The sequence below is a fragment of the Halichoeres trimaculatus genome, unplaced genomic scaffold, assembly GCF_033239565.1.
Source record: "Halichoeres trimaculatus isolate MK-OKI-2021-1 unplaced genomic scaffold, fHalTri1.1 fHalTri1_scaffold_13, whole genome shotgun sequence".
NCBI classification, from domain to species: Eukaryota; Metazoa; Chordata; class Actinopteri; order Labriformes; family Labridae; genus Halichoeres; species Halichoeres trimaculatus.
In genome coordinates, this window is record NW_027437191.1 from 28,648,422 (window position 1) to 28,663,980 (window position 15,559).

General features: G+C 41.1%; 1 protein-coding gene across 2 annotated transcripts in view; it reads left to right on the plus strand.

The window, feature by feature from the left end:
- The window catches only part of fam184ab (family with sequence similarity 184 member Ab), a 233,802-nt gene that overhangs the window by 123,358 nt on the left and 94,885 nt on the right, over nucleotides 1-15,559 (plus strand). For both annotated transcript variants that reach the window (XM_074685172.1, XM_074685173.1), the window contains exon 10: nucleotides 15,347-15,469. In XM_074685172.1, the coding sequence (XP_074541273.1) occupies nucleotides 15,347-15,469 (123 nt within the window). The remainder of the gene's footprint in view (nucleotides 1-15,346; nucleotides 15,470-15,559) is intronic.

The following is a 15,559-nucleotide window of genomic DNA, read 5'->3' on the forward strand; positions in this document are numbered from 1 at the left end:
AACGTATTACAGGATACAATGTGCTGAGGTAAGGTATTTATCAGTACAGTTACATAGCGCTACGGTTTGAAACATGACATAAAGCAAATGTTGTAGTAGCCGGCTATATGTAGTGCCATCGGCAGCCTGGTGCTCTGTCGTATCTGTAGGCTAACGTGACAAGAAGTCAACACTGTCAGTTTGTAAGTAGTTTAGTAGCTGTAGTAGCACAGCCGGCAGCCTGGTGCTCTAAGACATGTCTGTAATGTGTAACGTTAGTGAATCCTGGTTAGCTATGTCCTGCCTGTCATCTACCAGGAGGAGCTAACGTAACCTCCCTCTTCATTTTATTGATAGACTCTCAAGTTTGATCAGACCACTGCAGAATAACTGCTGACTGTGGGTTGGAATGGACATTATCACAAACAGCTTAGCCCCTGTATTATAGAGTAATATATCCCAAGCTAAAGGCTAATTAGCCTTTTTTTGTCTGACAGTTAGGCTCCTATGTCCACCACGCGTTATTATGGAACCCACATTAGTTCTAGGTAAACCCCACCCCCGCTGCTCTCCAGCCCTGGTGACGCAGTCAAACCACGCCTGCAACACGCTCACGCGCAGGCGCAACAAAACCAACTGAGATGTCTGATGCTAAGTTTGTCGTGCAAGACGCAAGGCACAGAAAATACACTAGTAAAGAGCCCCGGGGGACTCTGCTCAACTATCTGTGGTTCAAGTGGTTGAATAATCAAGCTGATATTAGTCAAAATTAACTTGATATTTGAGTTAAAATTGCCTGTTTGTCTGAATTTACTTGCATATGTTGATTCCCGCGCAATAATGTTAATTCTCGCTCACTCATATTGATGTCTTGGCTTTGCAATGGAATAATGTATGGAATAATGTACATTTATGTGATAAGCATTCTGTTGGGATGCTTGCATAAATATATCCCACTTCTCTGCCTTGAAGGTAGGCTACTCATACTAGCAAAGCCAAAACATTTTACACAAAACTGTTCATTCAATCACACACACACACACACACACACACACACACACACACACACACACACACACACACACACACACACACACACACACACACACACACACACACATACACACATCATCATCATCATCATCATCATCATCTTAACTTTAAATTTGTAATAAAAATACAAAAGTCAATGTAACGTTCAGAATGGAGGTGTGTTCTGCTGCAGTCATGCAGTGTCAAAAATTTCCTTTCAGAAAAGACAAAAGTCCTAACAAATGTATCAGATGCTGAAGTCTGTATGAGCGTCGGTTATAACCATAGACTGTAAAAAAAAACACACATAACACATAACATAACATAACATAACACACAGTGGAGTTTGGCTGCGTCAGTCACAGCGTGGGCGGGGTTTGGCTGCGTCACTAGGCCTTTCGGAGCAGTGGGGGCGGGGTTTACCTAGAACTGATGTGGGTTCCATAATAACGCGTCCACCACCACTACAAAATTAATCACAGAAATCGTTTTTCAGCAGAGAAAAACACAGATTCCTGTGTTTTATCCCTTCTCACTACTTGAATATGTCAGAGGATGTGGTGTTGTCATAGAGACATAGATGTGCCGTAAATCAGTCCACTCCTGTCTGACCTGATCAAGAAGCTAAGAAGTAGCAATTTTAGATAATCTGTAACCTGTAATACTGGTGCAAATAATCTCATTTTAAAGTGTGGATTACAATTAGGCATGTATCTGGAAGGGAGACTTTTTCAAGATCACTCTCAAGTCAGGATTCTTCACCTCTAGCAGTCCCTAACCCTCCACACACACTTAAATTGAAAGTATTTACTAGCATAGCTTACTACCACTAGTTTTGGGACGAATTCAAGTAGTGACACACTGATATACAGCACCTCTATAATTCCACATGTACCGCTGTTTTTTTCTTGCCCAGAATCACCCACTGAAAATCTGCATGTTTTTTAATCAGAGCTGTTAATATTCACCAAAATCACATCCAAATATGTGATACCCAGGAATGACTCAGTCAAAATACAAGCTGTTAGCTCCATCAGTGTTCTGGATACGGCTCCTGCCAAAGCATTTGGACCTGTCACACCCCTTCAGTCTGTGCGCGTTACGCTGTATCTGTTCATTTGTTAATGAATCAGCGGTGATCATGGATGTCAGTCACACTGTAGCGTCTGCATATGTTTTCGATGGAATGATCCGATGAGGAGTGAAGTGTTTTAAAGCGATCTGAAAATGAGACAGCGTCTAGTGTCTCTTTTTGGCTGTAAACATAAGAGCGGGAGCAGCTAGGTGCAGCTTCTTTAAGAGAGGTTAAACTGTGTTAATAATGGAAATTATGCTAAACTTGAAGAGGTCAACAGATAAAGTGAATGAGGGCTTCGTCGCTCTGAGAATGAGACTTTTGACTTTGTTTGGAACAGACAGAGTTCACATTTTTCAGGGGGCTCTTAGACTTAATGACTGCTCTGACAGCATCTATTACAAGGAAGAAGTAGCTCAGGATTATAGCATTTTTAATAGAGGACACCACACAGGAGCTTAGCTTATAATGCAGTTTACTCTGCCTTCCAGCTTTGCTGTACAGTCACTGCTTCATATCTGACAGTGCATCATAAAACCACAGGAGGTCTTTTAAGGTTAACATTTTACTTTTTCTGCAAAAGGGAGCAATTATTTTTCAACTACACAGGCGGTTAGTTTGAGGAATATTGATTGCACCATCACCGCAGGGCAGAAATGCATCAGTATGCTCATGCTAGTCAGACCCTGGCGACAAAAACAAGATCAAGACGTCGTGTGAGGCTGTAAGGTCGCAACTCATAGAAGCTTTATCTTGAGATTCAATTTCTATTTCTACGAGTGTAATCACTCATGTCTGCGTCGCTCGGTATCGTGTCAACAGGAGTGATAACAGCATCAAATTTCAAGCATGTGACTCACTGAGCACCACGCTGAGTTAAGGTGTTCAATCGCGCTGTACGGGTTGATATAAAGTGTAAACATTGATGACAGTGTTTTAAATTACACCACACAGGAAGCAGCTTGTTTGGGTTTCCTCTGCACGGCACCACAAAGGGTTAAAGCAGTGACTAAGACGCTGGCAAAAGGAGAAAATGCAGCCTACAAACGTGGGAGCATATTTTATATTTATCCCTCCTAAATGTCATCCAGGACACCTCCGAGCTCTCACAACCTGAGCTGGGTGAAATGTGAGTAACCTTTCTGGAGGAGTCTTCCAACGCCACAAAAAATAAGTCCCTAAAAAAAAAAAAAATCACAAATCCTGAATGAAATAAGCCGAGAGGAAGCAACATGTGGACGCCATACGCAGGCTGCCTGATGAGTCACACAGGTGATAAGATGCTGTTGATGTGCACAATGTGCTATTTTTGGGCGATGCTAAAACTGTGACTCTTCCTATTACCACACACACAAACACACACACTTACACTCACACGCATATACACACAGAGCTGCTTTAGAGCTCCATTGTTCAGGAGATAATAAAACACTAATTAGATTAACACGCTTCCTACACATGTGAGGAAAAGTGCCAACGCTCAGTAAAAGAATGTGTTCATTTATCAGAATGTGTACGAATTTACAAGACGGGAGCAGGAATTTAATTTTCCTGTAGCTTTAAAAACGTCACTGCCTATATTTGGATCTGGGATGCTAAAAGAAAGCTTTTAATTGGTTATGAAACTGTAGTACTGAAGCCTCTATGTATTGAAGCAAATGAGCATCAGTCAGAGATTTGTTCTTATGTAATGTCTCTGCTGAGTTTAAATCAAACAAAGGAATACACGGTATGGCTCATCAACAGAAAGAGATAACGTGGACATGTGCAAAAGCAGAATTTGGCAACGAGTAATGGGAAAATATGGTACTCATGTGTAAGATGGGATGAACAAATAGATACAAAGAAGAGGATTGACTGAAGAAACTTGGAGCAACATACAGTGGTAGAATAAAAAACACAATCCCTCCTCAAACACACTTTTTTAATCCATGTTTGCATTCAATTAAAACATCGCATGTGCAGACGATAGCCAACATAAGCCTATATGTGCAATTCATTCCTTACAGGATGAGCCAAAGAGCATTCTAGGAACTAAATGATCACAAATTATGAAAGAAGCTTATTTGATGATACATTTTCCCACAAAGAACACTACATTTTAAAAGAAACCCTTATTCCCTTGTTGTTTACATTTATGTCCCACAAAATTTCACTTTATTCCAGTGGTTTTCAAAATTTGAGGCACACCTCCCCTGGGGGGCGCCAAAGAGTACCAGAGGAGGCGTGAGAAGAGGAACAAAAAACAAAGCACAAAATGATAAAAATAATCAAAAAAATGTCTGAACCAAGCTGCAACCTCCGGTCTAAAAATATGAGACTGTGCAAAAGTGCTAAAATCTGCAGTTTCTCGAGTGTCCACTTGAGTCTGGCTCTGGAAGTACCTGAAGTCACAAACACACCAAGACAAAAAAAGCTGTTTTCAAAGCAGAAATTAACCTATTTACAGCCTGGTTCAAAAAACGTCACCTCTCTGAGTCGCTAATTTCATTCGGCCGTTCAGAAGATATTAAGATCGCAAGCTCGCCCAATCAGAGGCACAGCTCAAGGTCACGTGACGGACAGGCGCCCTATGGCTGTATGTGAAGCCCCTGCCACTACCAATAAGGCCGCTACGGCTGATGTGCTTCATTTACCGTCTCAGAAACAGACGGGTGACATCGGTGAGACTACCTCCATGTTTTATTCAGTCTATGGTCTGAGCACAAAAAAGTATGGAAACAAGCGCGGTGGTTTCATCGTTATCTTCCCTGACGCTGTCAGCCTTATAGAGTGCTGGTCTGTGTGTGCGCACACTTGTTTGTGTGTCTGTGTGTGCATCGGGGCGGAACTTTGCCATGCGCTATGTAGAGAGCAGAGGAGAGTTGTGAACTCGCGACCATGCATACAGCTACAGGACAACGCTACAACTGCTCTGCTCTGCAACTAAACAGGACACTCATGGATTCCTCAGGGGCACAAAAACACATATATGTGAACGTATGAACTCAGCTAAATGATGTAGGAAGAAATGCACTTCTTAAGAGACCTCTGGAAACGTTGCTGTTGGGCCTCTTAGCGGGTCTTATATCAATGTAGGGGTCTCAGACCCTGCTAGACCCCACGTATTTTGCACAGTGATAACATCGGATATTTAAAGTTGGTTTTTCTTAGACTTAGGATTCTCCAAGGCCACAGTGTGTACCTTGTTTACTTTTTTTGACCTGCATTGTATAAATGGAGTTAACGTAAGTTCATGCAGGACACAGAAGTCATACGCCCAGCTGTGATCAGCTGACAGACTGATGTTCTAACCTACCCCTCTCAACCAATCACAGCGTGTGTCTAACAACAAGGTGGTGTATTTAAATCACGTCTTCATTCTCAGTTATTCCTGCTACCTCATTGTTGCTCAGCTGCTGCTGTCACAATCATCCCACCTCCACCCCAGCCTCCTCCTATTTAGCCTCATGTGTGTATCTTATTGATCTGTATGTATACGGGGGTTTGCTATGCACTCCCTGGAAAGCTCGAGCAAGCTGCTCGGCTAACCCAGGGAGTACTCTGAAAAGCAGCGCTTTAACGCCAATTCTAACTGTATCCATTTGGCAATAAATGGTTAATCTATGACGAGAGTGTTCCTGACTGAAATCCAAAACAGTCAAAAAACAGGTAAAACCAGCAACCGCTTTGAACATTAAGAAAAGAGAAAATCAAAACATTAAAACCCCAAAACTATATGTAATAATTATTTAGTAAAAGTTTCCCCCTCTTCATAAAAACATTGTTTTTTCATTAACTTGCCCCATTTTCTCAGATTCTCAGTGTTGAACATTTTTATTGTGGTTTTTTGGAGCCAAAACCTGTGCTAAATTGTCCTCCTGGTAGGGAAACACACCAAACTGCCCCCTTGGGTGGCAAAAATGTGTGCAGATGCTCTCCTTTTTTTATAGTCAATGTACATCCTTGGGGATGTTGCTCATTTTATATTTCCATCTTTGGATGCCCATGTCCCTTCTGTTGATGGTGATTTTCACGTGATGGAGAGATAATGGCAGAATTGTTGTCTCTTCAGTTATATCACCAACTACAGGCCAACTACATGCTCCTTTTTGGGTGAAAAGTAAACAATTTGACTAAAAATAGAGTTGGTTAAAATTAGAACATGAAAACATCGTCAGAGTGAGCGCTCTATGTACTTATGTGGTTTTCAGAAGTAGCGATAGAGTAAGCACTCTCACTGCTGTGCAATGTATTTCTTTGTTTTCTTGTTAGCTACGTGTCACGTTAAGCACAGTTAGTAAAGATGGTGATAAACTTCTGCCTTGAGGATTTTCTCTGTTTTTACAATATTAGTTCAGCTAATTAAAGAAAGATAACTTTTATCGTATTATTGGGCTAAAATGGCAAAATGACTTACTGTGATGATAACCTACAAAAGTTCCAAAATCTTGTCCATAAATTGTGAAACAAAGTCTGGAGGAAGGTGTGGAGCTTTGACATTTAAACTGGAGCAGGACCTGTCGATTTAAATTAACAATCCTGCTTCTGCTCTGGTAGCATTAACCGCACATAAAACTGTTGAGTGAAGAGACTAAAGGGACCAAAGTCATCAAAATTAGGATAAATTATGTGATAGTGAAAGTGAAAGTGATGGATGTGACTGTGGCAGCTGACCGGTCTGAGTGTGTATTCGCCTGCGTGTGTGTTTTTAAAACTTGAGGCATCAATATTTCACAGCTACTTACTTAGCACTGAGTGTAGCTGTCCTAACAGAGCTTCAGCTCATACAAACAGGATCCACCCACTTCTTAGATGACGCTTTTACACTGCTCGTCTGCTGCATATATTTTTCCTCAGTAACCTCTTTTAGCTCTGAGGAAGAACAGCAGAGTTTCTGTTTTTGAAGCGTAGAGGTTCATCCCTCCTGCTCAGCCGGAGTGACTTCAGCGGGCGCGGTTTATGAGCAAAAGTGAATTTCTCTTGAACATACTTCAAAGGAAACAGCTGATTCATATCATCAGTATTCCTGTGATCTTGAACATTTCAACTCTGTACTTTTGAACGTGGACCTTCAAATTTAAAAATACATGAAGAGACGAGTCTTAAAAATGCAGGAGGCCACCTCTGGAGTGAAATACCTAAACTCTTTCAACCTTTTTACGAAGGGTTCGAACAACTTCAAGCTGTATTTATTGAAACAGTGTCAGAGGTTAGAGTGCTAGTTAAACTCTGTAAATCAGGGGTTTACAAACTTTTTTCAAAGAGGGCCACATTTGATTTTGTCAGTCGCTCTAACTGACACATTTATGGACTGAAAGCAACATAACGCTCTATTTGAAAACTATTTCTCTAGTGATCTAGTCTTGTATCCTTTAATGTGTTTCTTGAACTCTGGATGTTCATGAAGTACATTAACAATTGCCAGCTGTAAGAGTTGTTGAATTTCTGCAACATGTGCAGAGCTTTAGCTTTATAGAATAAAACAGAATAGAAAAAACTTTCTTTATCCCTGAGGGGAAATTCAGGAGAAGTCACAGCAGCAATCAAGAAAACAAAAGTAAGAAAATGTATAGAAAGTGCAAAAAGGTCCATAAGAAAATAGATGCTGACAGCTTGTCCATCATTGTCCAGTCAGCCAGCCTCCACCTCCACAGGGTCCAGGACTGAGCTTCTTCAGCAGTCTGTTCAGTCTCTGTCTCCTGGATCCTGTCTGCTCACAGCAGGTGAAGCTCTTCCAATGTGGCATTGGTGTCCAGTGTCAGCTCTGTTAGCCATGTCTGTGAATAGCATGATGCTACCCTGCCTTCTGGTATTCCCTCTGTTGCTGGGTTAGCACAGCTAGCCCGTCCATCTTATTGGAGATAGATCTTACGTTTCCAATAACAATGGATGGAAGGACAGGTCCATGTCGTCACTTCTTAGTTCACACCTGAGAACCAGCACGTCGTCCTCACCTCCTTCTCCTCACCTTGTGGGGAAACATCAGGCCTTGCACCAGTTAGCATTGACATGCTACAAGCTGCTAACAGCTGATTTCACATGTAAAAGTAGTAAAAACATTACTGAAGACAAAACCAGTTTGATGTCCACGACCAACAAATGAACCATACAAAGTAATGATCCACTCCAAATACAAAGATGACGAAAAAGAGATGAAAAAATGACAAGAAACAGACAAAGAAGAGAGAGCTGCTGTAACAGGTAGCCACAACCAACAGGGCGGCGCCTGGCAATTAGAATATACAAGTTTTACAAATACCCTAAGCAAAGTCTGAATTTAGTTCAGTAAGATGTTACTGGATATACTTTGGTTTTGTTTGTGCACTAAATGTAGAATTTAAAAGTGAGCATAATTAAGAAGATAACTCATTCCAGTGTCATAATTAATACATTGCAAGATGTAAGCTGGGGGCCATTTGAAAACAGAACTTAGGATATGAGCCTGACTTTTGTTGTAGATTTGTTTGCTAACTTTAAATTGCACTTCTAAGCAGATTAATTATTACCATTTAATGGATGGGAGTTGGGAGACCTTTGCTTTCCATTTTTCCTGCATCTGCACCAAGCCTTCTGATACATAATTGGTCAACTCACCTTCAGCCCCAAAGAGTATAGAAAAAGAGTGGTGAACCTGTAGACCCTACCTACAGATTACTCAGATATTAATACATGATGATGCTGTATTAATAAAGAACCCTGGTGAAACTCTGAACAACTGTAGTTTTAAACAGAACTGCAATAATCTCACTGTACCTCCTCACAGATTTGTGCCTTATTCCCTCTTGTGCTAGCTGTTCAAAAAGTACCACATACCCAAAACCTTGGCATCCTGATGTGTCGTATATCAGATGTGAGACAGCAAAATGCCCCCAAGGATTACTACTGAGGCCCTGGGACTTGTTTAATGAGCCTGAGGTCTGACTGTTCCAAACCACAGCCTACCACTAATTTGACTGCCGCAGAGGCACACAGATCCACCAGCAGCCCGAAATAGCCTCGTGATGATGCCCGATCTCCACCGAGGCTTCCATTCCAGTCACACACAGCCATGACAAGCCAGTGATCAAGTATTCTCTTGCATCAAAGTTGCATAATGAGGACGTGTTTTAAATGATATTCCACAGTGGATCCGATCACAGCTGACAGCCACATAAGAGAAGAGCCTTATGCATTTCCATAGCTATTAGACTGCCTCCATATGCAGGCTCCCTCTTCTCCAGCCCTCTGCGATTTCATGGTCTCAAAATTCCTCCCACTGTGTTCCCATACGCACAATAACTCGCCTTTATCCACCCGTCCATGATTGTGCTGCCAGTGCCGGTGCAGAAATGTCCAGATTGAAAGAGTGACAGCGAGGAGGCAGCACTCAGTGCTCCTCCAGTTTTGACATCTTATCTGTGGAATTATAGAGCCGGCTGATGAGGAGAGATTCCTCCTTATCCCTCTATTTCTGCTCGCTCCTTTCCCCAGTCCAACCCCAGTTCCATCACGTCAAGTTAATCATCTTTTCTTTCATCACCTCTGGTCTTTTATCACTTTAAATTATAATGAGAGTTGTCTGTGAGACGACCGGCTTTGGAATTTAAATGAATCAGTCTGCAGGTCTTCGGTCTCGCCCCCTTTATCGAGCCGCAAGGTATGACAGGAATCCTGATGTGTCATATTAGATTCACCATCTTCTGTGTTTGGTAAATGGACCATACTCGCACTCATCAGTGCTCAGAGTCCTTTCGCACAACCCGTCACATTCAGCCATTCATAGAGCACGGGTAGAGGCTGCTAGAGTTAGCATTGACTCCCATTCACACCCATTCAAACAGGTCAGGTGTGTATGGTTGATACACAGGGCATTTCGACGACCAACTTAGCTACTCCTCTCTTGGTTCCAAGTTTTTTGAAACCAAAATATTGGTACAGTTTAAAATTATCAACCAAGATATTTAGCCACATGAAACAACCCAAAGTGTTGATCTAAGTCTCATCATGTCATTCAAATCACTAGGGTTAAAACATACATTGTTTACATTGTCTAATTACAAACTATGTTGGTTGAAGGAGGGGATAGCTGAATGTGTAAGGAGATCTAATGTTTAGCTGATTGTGTAAGTGTTTACTTTTTTTATGGTTTATTTATTTATTTATTTTTCAAAGAAGAGCATGTCATGGTTCAATAGCAGCAGTACAATAGTTTACAGGCATTTCTTTTAAACAAACCCTCCAGGTGATGATGGTATTTCCAAGAACGAATGCCCCCCACGTTTGTTCTAAAAAATACTTTCGTCCACATACAGCAAATTCACCGATAAGTGCGGCTCAAGGCATGCCAAACCTGATGTAAAGCCTGTGCCAGCCAATCAGAATTAGCCCCTGTCACTCAGCTTTGACATCTGACAACCGTAAACTCTGTTTACCAACGTCTTCACAAAACCATGAAACCAGAGTTTTCCAAAATCTTCACTTTGGCCAGAGTGTTCAGAAAACATTGTTTCAGTGACGTATAACTGCGTTTTCATGTGAATGACAAGCATAAACATATAAAAATATATGCGGTTTCCCAAACACCCGGCTACCTGATAACCTTGCAGAGCAGATGGACCTGCCTGATCCAGTGTCTGAAATCCTGCAGATCCATTTGTTAGGCTCCATTGACCAACGAATTCACTCGGCTAAATTCTTAACGGTCCAATCAGGGAAGAGAGGCGGGAGCAGCGGAAGTGACGTCAGCAGACTACCGTACTTGTCAGCGTTCCTTTGATTCTTAAAGGGGTAGTTCAGTTTTTTTGAAGTGGGGTTGAATGAGCTCTATGTGACCACTAAGGACATTAGATACAGGAGAAAGTTGTCTCCTCTCCCTCAGTAAGACACAAACTGTAATCGATGGTGACGAGGAAATAGACGCTAACAGGGAGAGACGGTACCAAATTCAAAGGCTATTTTCTCTGCCTACAAGAACTAAAATCAAAAAGTAATTCCACAGTTTAAGAGTATACTACATAAAATATTTTTTAAGTGCATTAAGTCTTCAGAAATATAAACATTTATCTGGACCTAACTAACTGGTCATTTATCCTTCCGCGCAGCGCTAGTGCGCTCCGTCCCTCCTCCTTTCAGCTGTAGGGAATGTAAACAAGCTATATTTTGGGCGCTGGTTGTAGCCTCATGTAAGTTTGATCAAGTATTGTAATTCTTTTGTTTGTACTCTAAGGATTGTGAGGCAGCGTAGAAAATTCAAAATGAGTGACTATGACAGCGACGATGAAGTTCCATTCACTTTGGAACCAAAAGGATACCTGTATGAACCTGTGTTCATACAGGTTCTCTGAAAACTAATCTGAAGAGCTGCTACCCAGATGCACTAGTGAAATATTTCCATGGCGGATAAATGAAACTGTCCGTCTGGCATATCAGGTTAGCTACGTCTGGACATGCCCTAAAAAACACTAAACAAACAGACAACAAAACCCCCAAGGAGAGGTAGCAGTGCAGCAGTCCCTAAATGCCTTTGGAGGCTGGGACCTGGTGGGCCTCAATGACAATCAGCAGTCTCACCTGGAAATGGGCAGGAGAAAAACAGGGAACACATACAGCTGTAACACTTGACCTGAAATGACTTAAATCTTCTTATGATGGCTCTATTCTGTAGTAAATAGAGCATAAGGATGACTTCGCAGATTTTTCATTTGTTTTATGGGTATTTTAAAGGCCAATTTAACAACAAAAGCTGAAACCTCTTAAATATGCTTAGCATGCTAATTCTTTTAGCCACCACTGTAGGTTTTGGGAAAGGGACTTGTACTTGTCAATTGTATTTGGGTCTTCTTGACCAATGTGTCAACTGGACTTGGTAGAGCTCCTGAAGATGTTTCACCTCTCCTCTTAAAGGCGACTTCAGTTCTAACAACCTGAAAACAGCTGGCTAGAAAATATTAGCCTCTAATGGTCTGTCAGTGAGTCACATCAGCGCAATAGCAGAGTTGTTAACCTAGTTTCAAAAATGGTCAGGGTCTTCAGTCACCTGAGGTCATCCTACGCTGAGCCGTTACCCTAGTTTCTGGAAGTAGTTGGGGACTTTATTTGTCCCAGCATCCTCTTTAACAACTACCACTAAAACTGAGTAAGCATCATGAATAAGCTGTAGGTTTTTGGCTCACAGACTTCTTAAAAATACATGCCATCAAGAAGTACAATCAGAGAAAGTCTCAGTGAGAATTTCTGGGAGCAGAAAGCTGAGGGAGGAATAGCTCACTGCAGAAATGGTGATGCATTTTGGTTTGTGTTGCCTGAAGGTTCGGGCCCATTTTCTGCTCTTTTGCATATGTTGTTGAAACTATTGCAAGCTACCCAAGAGAGCAAATGGACTGCAAAATCAGAAACAAACTGGTTTGAAAAAGCTTTTTAACATTTGAAAAAGAGAAATCCATGGTGATGTGTTTTTTTCTACCACATCAGGACAAAGTTTGAGTTTTTCTGCCGGTCAGTTTTCACTTGTTAAGACGAGGAACTAGACTTCCAGTTATTACCCTGCCAGCAGAGATACTTCATCCGCCCTGTGACCCTTGAAGCTGCAGCAGAAATACAAGATGTCACGGAGCATTACACCTGAATCACTGAGATTTTTCACTCGTTCTTCCCTCCAAATGCATCGCAGTGAAGCTCCGTTCGTTTTTATGGCACTATGTCACAGAAATCAATGCTCTGAATGTTTTTTTTTTAACAGCATCGCAAACTCCAGCCTCCTGTGTAATGAATAATGGCGGCAAATTTCATTCGACATTACAGCAATTTCCCTCTGGTCTAATTGTCCTTGGAAAGCAGCAATCATTGAACGCTATAACAGAAATCGTTCCCCATTCATCAGCCGACATAATAAGCTGTATTATTGTAACCAAGCTACAGCTCCCTCTCTTCTCTGTGTCAAGGACAACGGATGTGTTTGAAGTACTTTTAGGAATGTGTACAGATGAACACAGAGGATTTCAAGACAAACAAAATGAAATGGTGGAAGTGGAGTTTTAGACAGATTTAGAAAAATTGGGTGATGGTTTCTGATGAGGGGTTTAAAGCTAAACAATGTCAATGTATCAGATGCTGAAGATGTCATTTTGCTGTAAAGTGAGCATTTCAAAAGAGTTATTAAAGGAGCTTCTTTTTTTAAGTATTGATTCCAGCTACTAAGCTACATCTTCAAAGAGCTATTTCTATTATATTATTTTAAGTAAAAAAATGTCTGATTATACTCAATTTGAGCCACATTCAGCTTATCAGTCAAGAAAAATGTCTTGTTTCAAGTTATTTAGACAAAAATGAGGTCTGAATTGCTTTTAATTAGTAAAAAAAATCTGCCAATGAAACAAGAAAATTTGCTTGAAACTAGAATGATGTCTTAATACAACTAACTTTTCTCTTATTCCATTGGCAGATTTTTTTGACTTGTTGTGTTTGTATTGACTGAATCTCCCCAAAATCTGCTGAATTAATCATAATGAATCCTGAGTTCTGTTGAATGAAAGTTATCATTAAAGTCATGTTTCAACTGCAAGAAATTTCTCAAAGAACAAGGAACTGTTGAAGGAACTAGTTGTGTTTAAAGCACAAGTACCACAGTCTTTATTAAGTCCAAGTAACATTATTTACCCACTCAAAGGTCCCTGTTTAGGCTGAGAGAGGCACTTTTCAAAGGGGCAGGAACTTTTTAGAACTAGTTTTGTTGTCTTTTTTACATCAATACAGTCTATTGAGTATTTTCTTTTAGGGGTATGGAAGAAACGTGTGTTTCTGTTTTACCTTAATGGTATTTTTATTAGTTTTTAGTCTTTTAAGCATCAGGGCTTGGTAGTTTTTCCAATGTAAATTCTGTTTTTGTACTTCTGGAAGTTTCAATGTTTCTCCAGAAACTATCGAATCAATAGGTAGTTTTTTAGGGATATGGTGGCAAAAATAACAACGGATCTATCTCTGCTCCATCAAGACAACTTATTGTGTCAGATCCAACAAGTTAAAGCTTCCTGGTTTAGACATGCAACACTTTTTATGCTTAATGCCAGAGAAACGGCACAAACCACAGATCAAGTGGTACAAGAAGTATTCACTGGGTTGACAACATATTAGGGCCCAAATGTTTTACAGTTCTACAGTTTCATGTAGCAGACGCTATTAACCAAAGCAAGAATTTAAACAGAAGGAAAAACAAGTTAGTGCGCCAAGGTACTCCAACTTATTTGGTTGCAGGTGCTGCTATTAATTGCAAAAGGTTTTTTTTGTTTTGTTTTGTTTTTGTTTTGTTTTTGTAGAATAATCAAGCCAACTAACCACAATTAATTGTTGTGACAATATACTTTAACAGTATCCAGTAATTAGTGCTGAAACAATACTATGAGCTGGGTCTGAGACCTTCTGACTCATTCTACCCCTGAGGACAAAGATGAGAACGCTCAGATTAAGGGCCTTAGTGGTCCCTGAACAGATGAGTCTTCAAAGTAGAAAAGGACTCTGTGGATCTTAAAGAGTTTGGTAATTCATTCCACGTTTTGGGCATCAACAGAGGAGAAGAGTCTGGCTCGAGATTTAGAGCCGCGTTGGGCTGGGAGCACCAGGCGTCTTTCACAAGCAGAGCGTAGTGGGCCAGAAGGGGTGTATGTATGAATGTATTAATGAATTTATTAAGCTTGAATATAACAACAAACTGAGGTAATGAGGACAGCCAGGCTAGGAGTCAACAGGGTTCAGGTTTTACGGCCCGATTAAGACAACATGATTAAGGAGAGGCTCAGCACAGGAACTTTTTGGTCTCTCCAGTTCAGCTTTGGCGGTCCCGCTCATCCTGCGAGTTGATGTAAACATAGTATACCAATACACTGTAACTGGGGTGCCAAACGACATTAATCCAGAAAACAGAGGAATACAGGTGTAGGAACCTCAAGTCAGCTCTTGATATGTAATAAGGTGGAGCCACACTGTCATGCTGCTTGGCCTTGATGCTGTAGAAAAACATCTTTTAACAGAATCCTGAATCATTTCCACTTCCTCTGACTCGTCACTTTCAGAAACCCCATTACCTGGATGACTGAGGATCCTCATTGATGTATAACAGCATGTAAAACACTATGAATACTGATGAAAACTCACATGGCTCCCAATATAAGAGGTCATTAATTCGCTGGTCGAGGACATAACTGCTCCAGTTTACCCCATCAGAGTTCCATTATCTTATTGTTTGATGGTCTTTGGCTGTCATCACTCATTATCTGACAGATTTGTGTTTCTCATGTGTTTCTACAGGAGCTGGAGCAGCAGTTCGAGAGAGAGCGCCTCTCACTGGAGGAGCAGAAGACGCTTCTTAGACAACAGCTGGACGAGCTGAGAGAGGAGCTGACCGCCAAACTCACCGCTGCCAACGAGGAGGTGAACATCGAAAACTCTGTTCCTGACTAACTTTGCATCAACCTGTCACGTTTTGTTTGCTGCTGTTGTTTTCTGAGCTGAACTTTACCT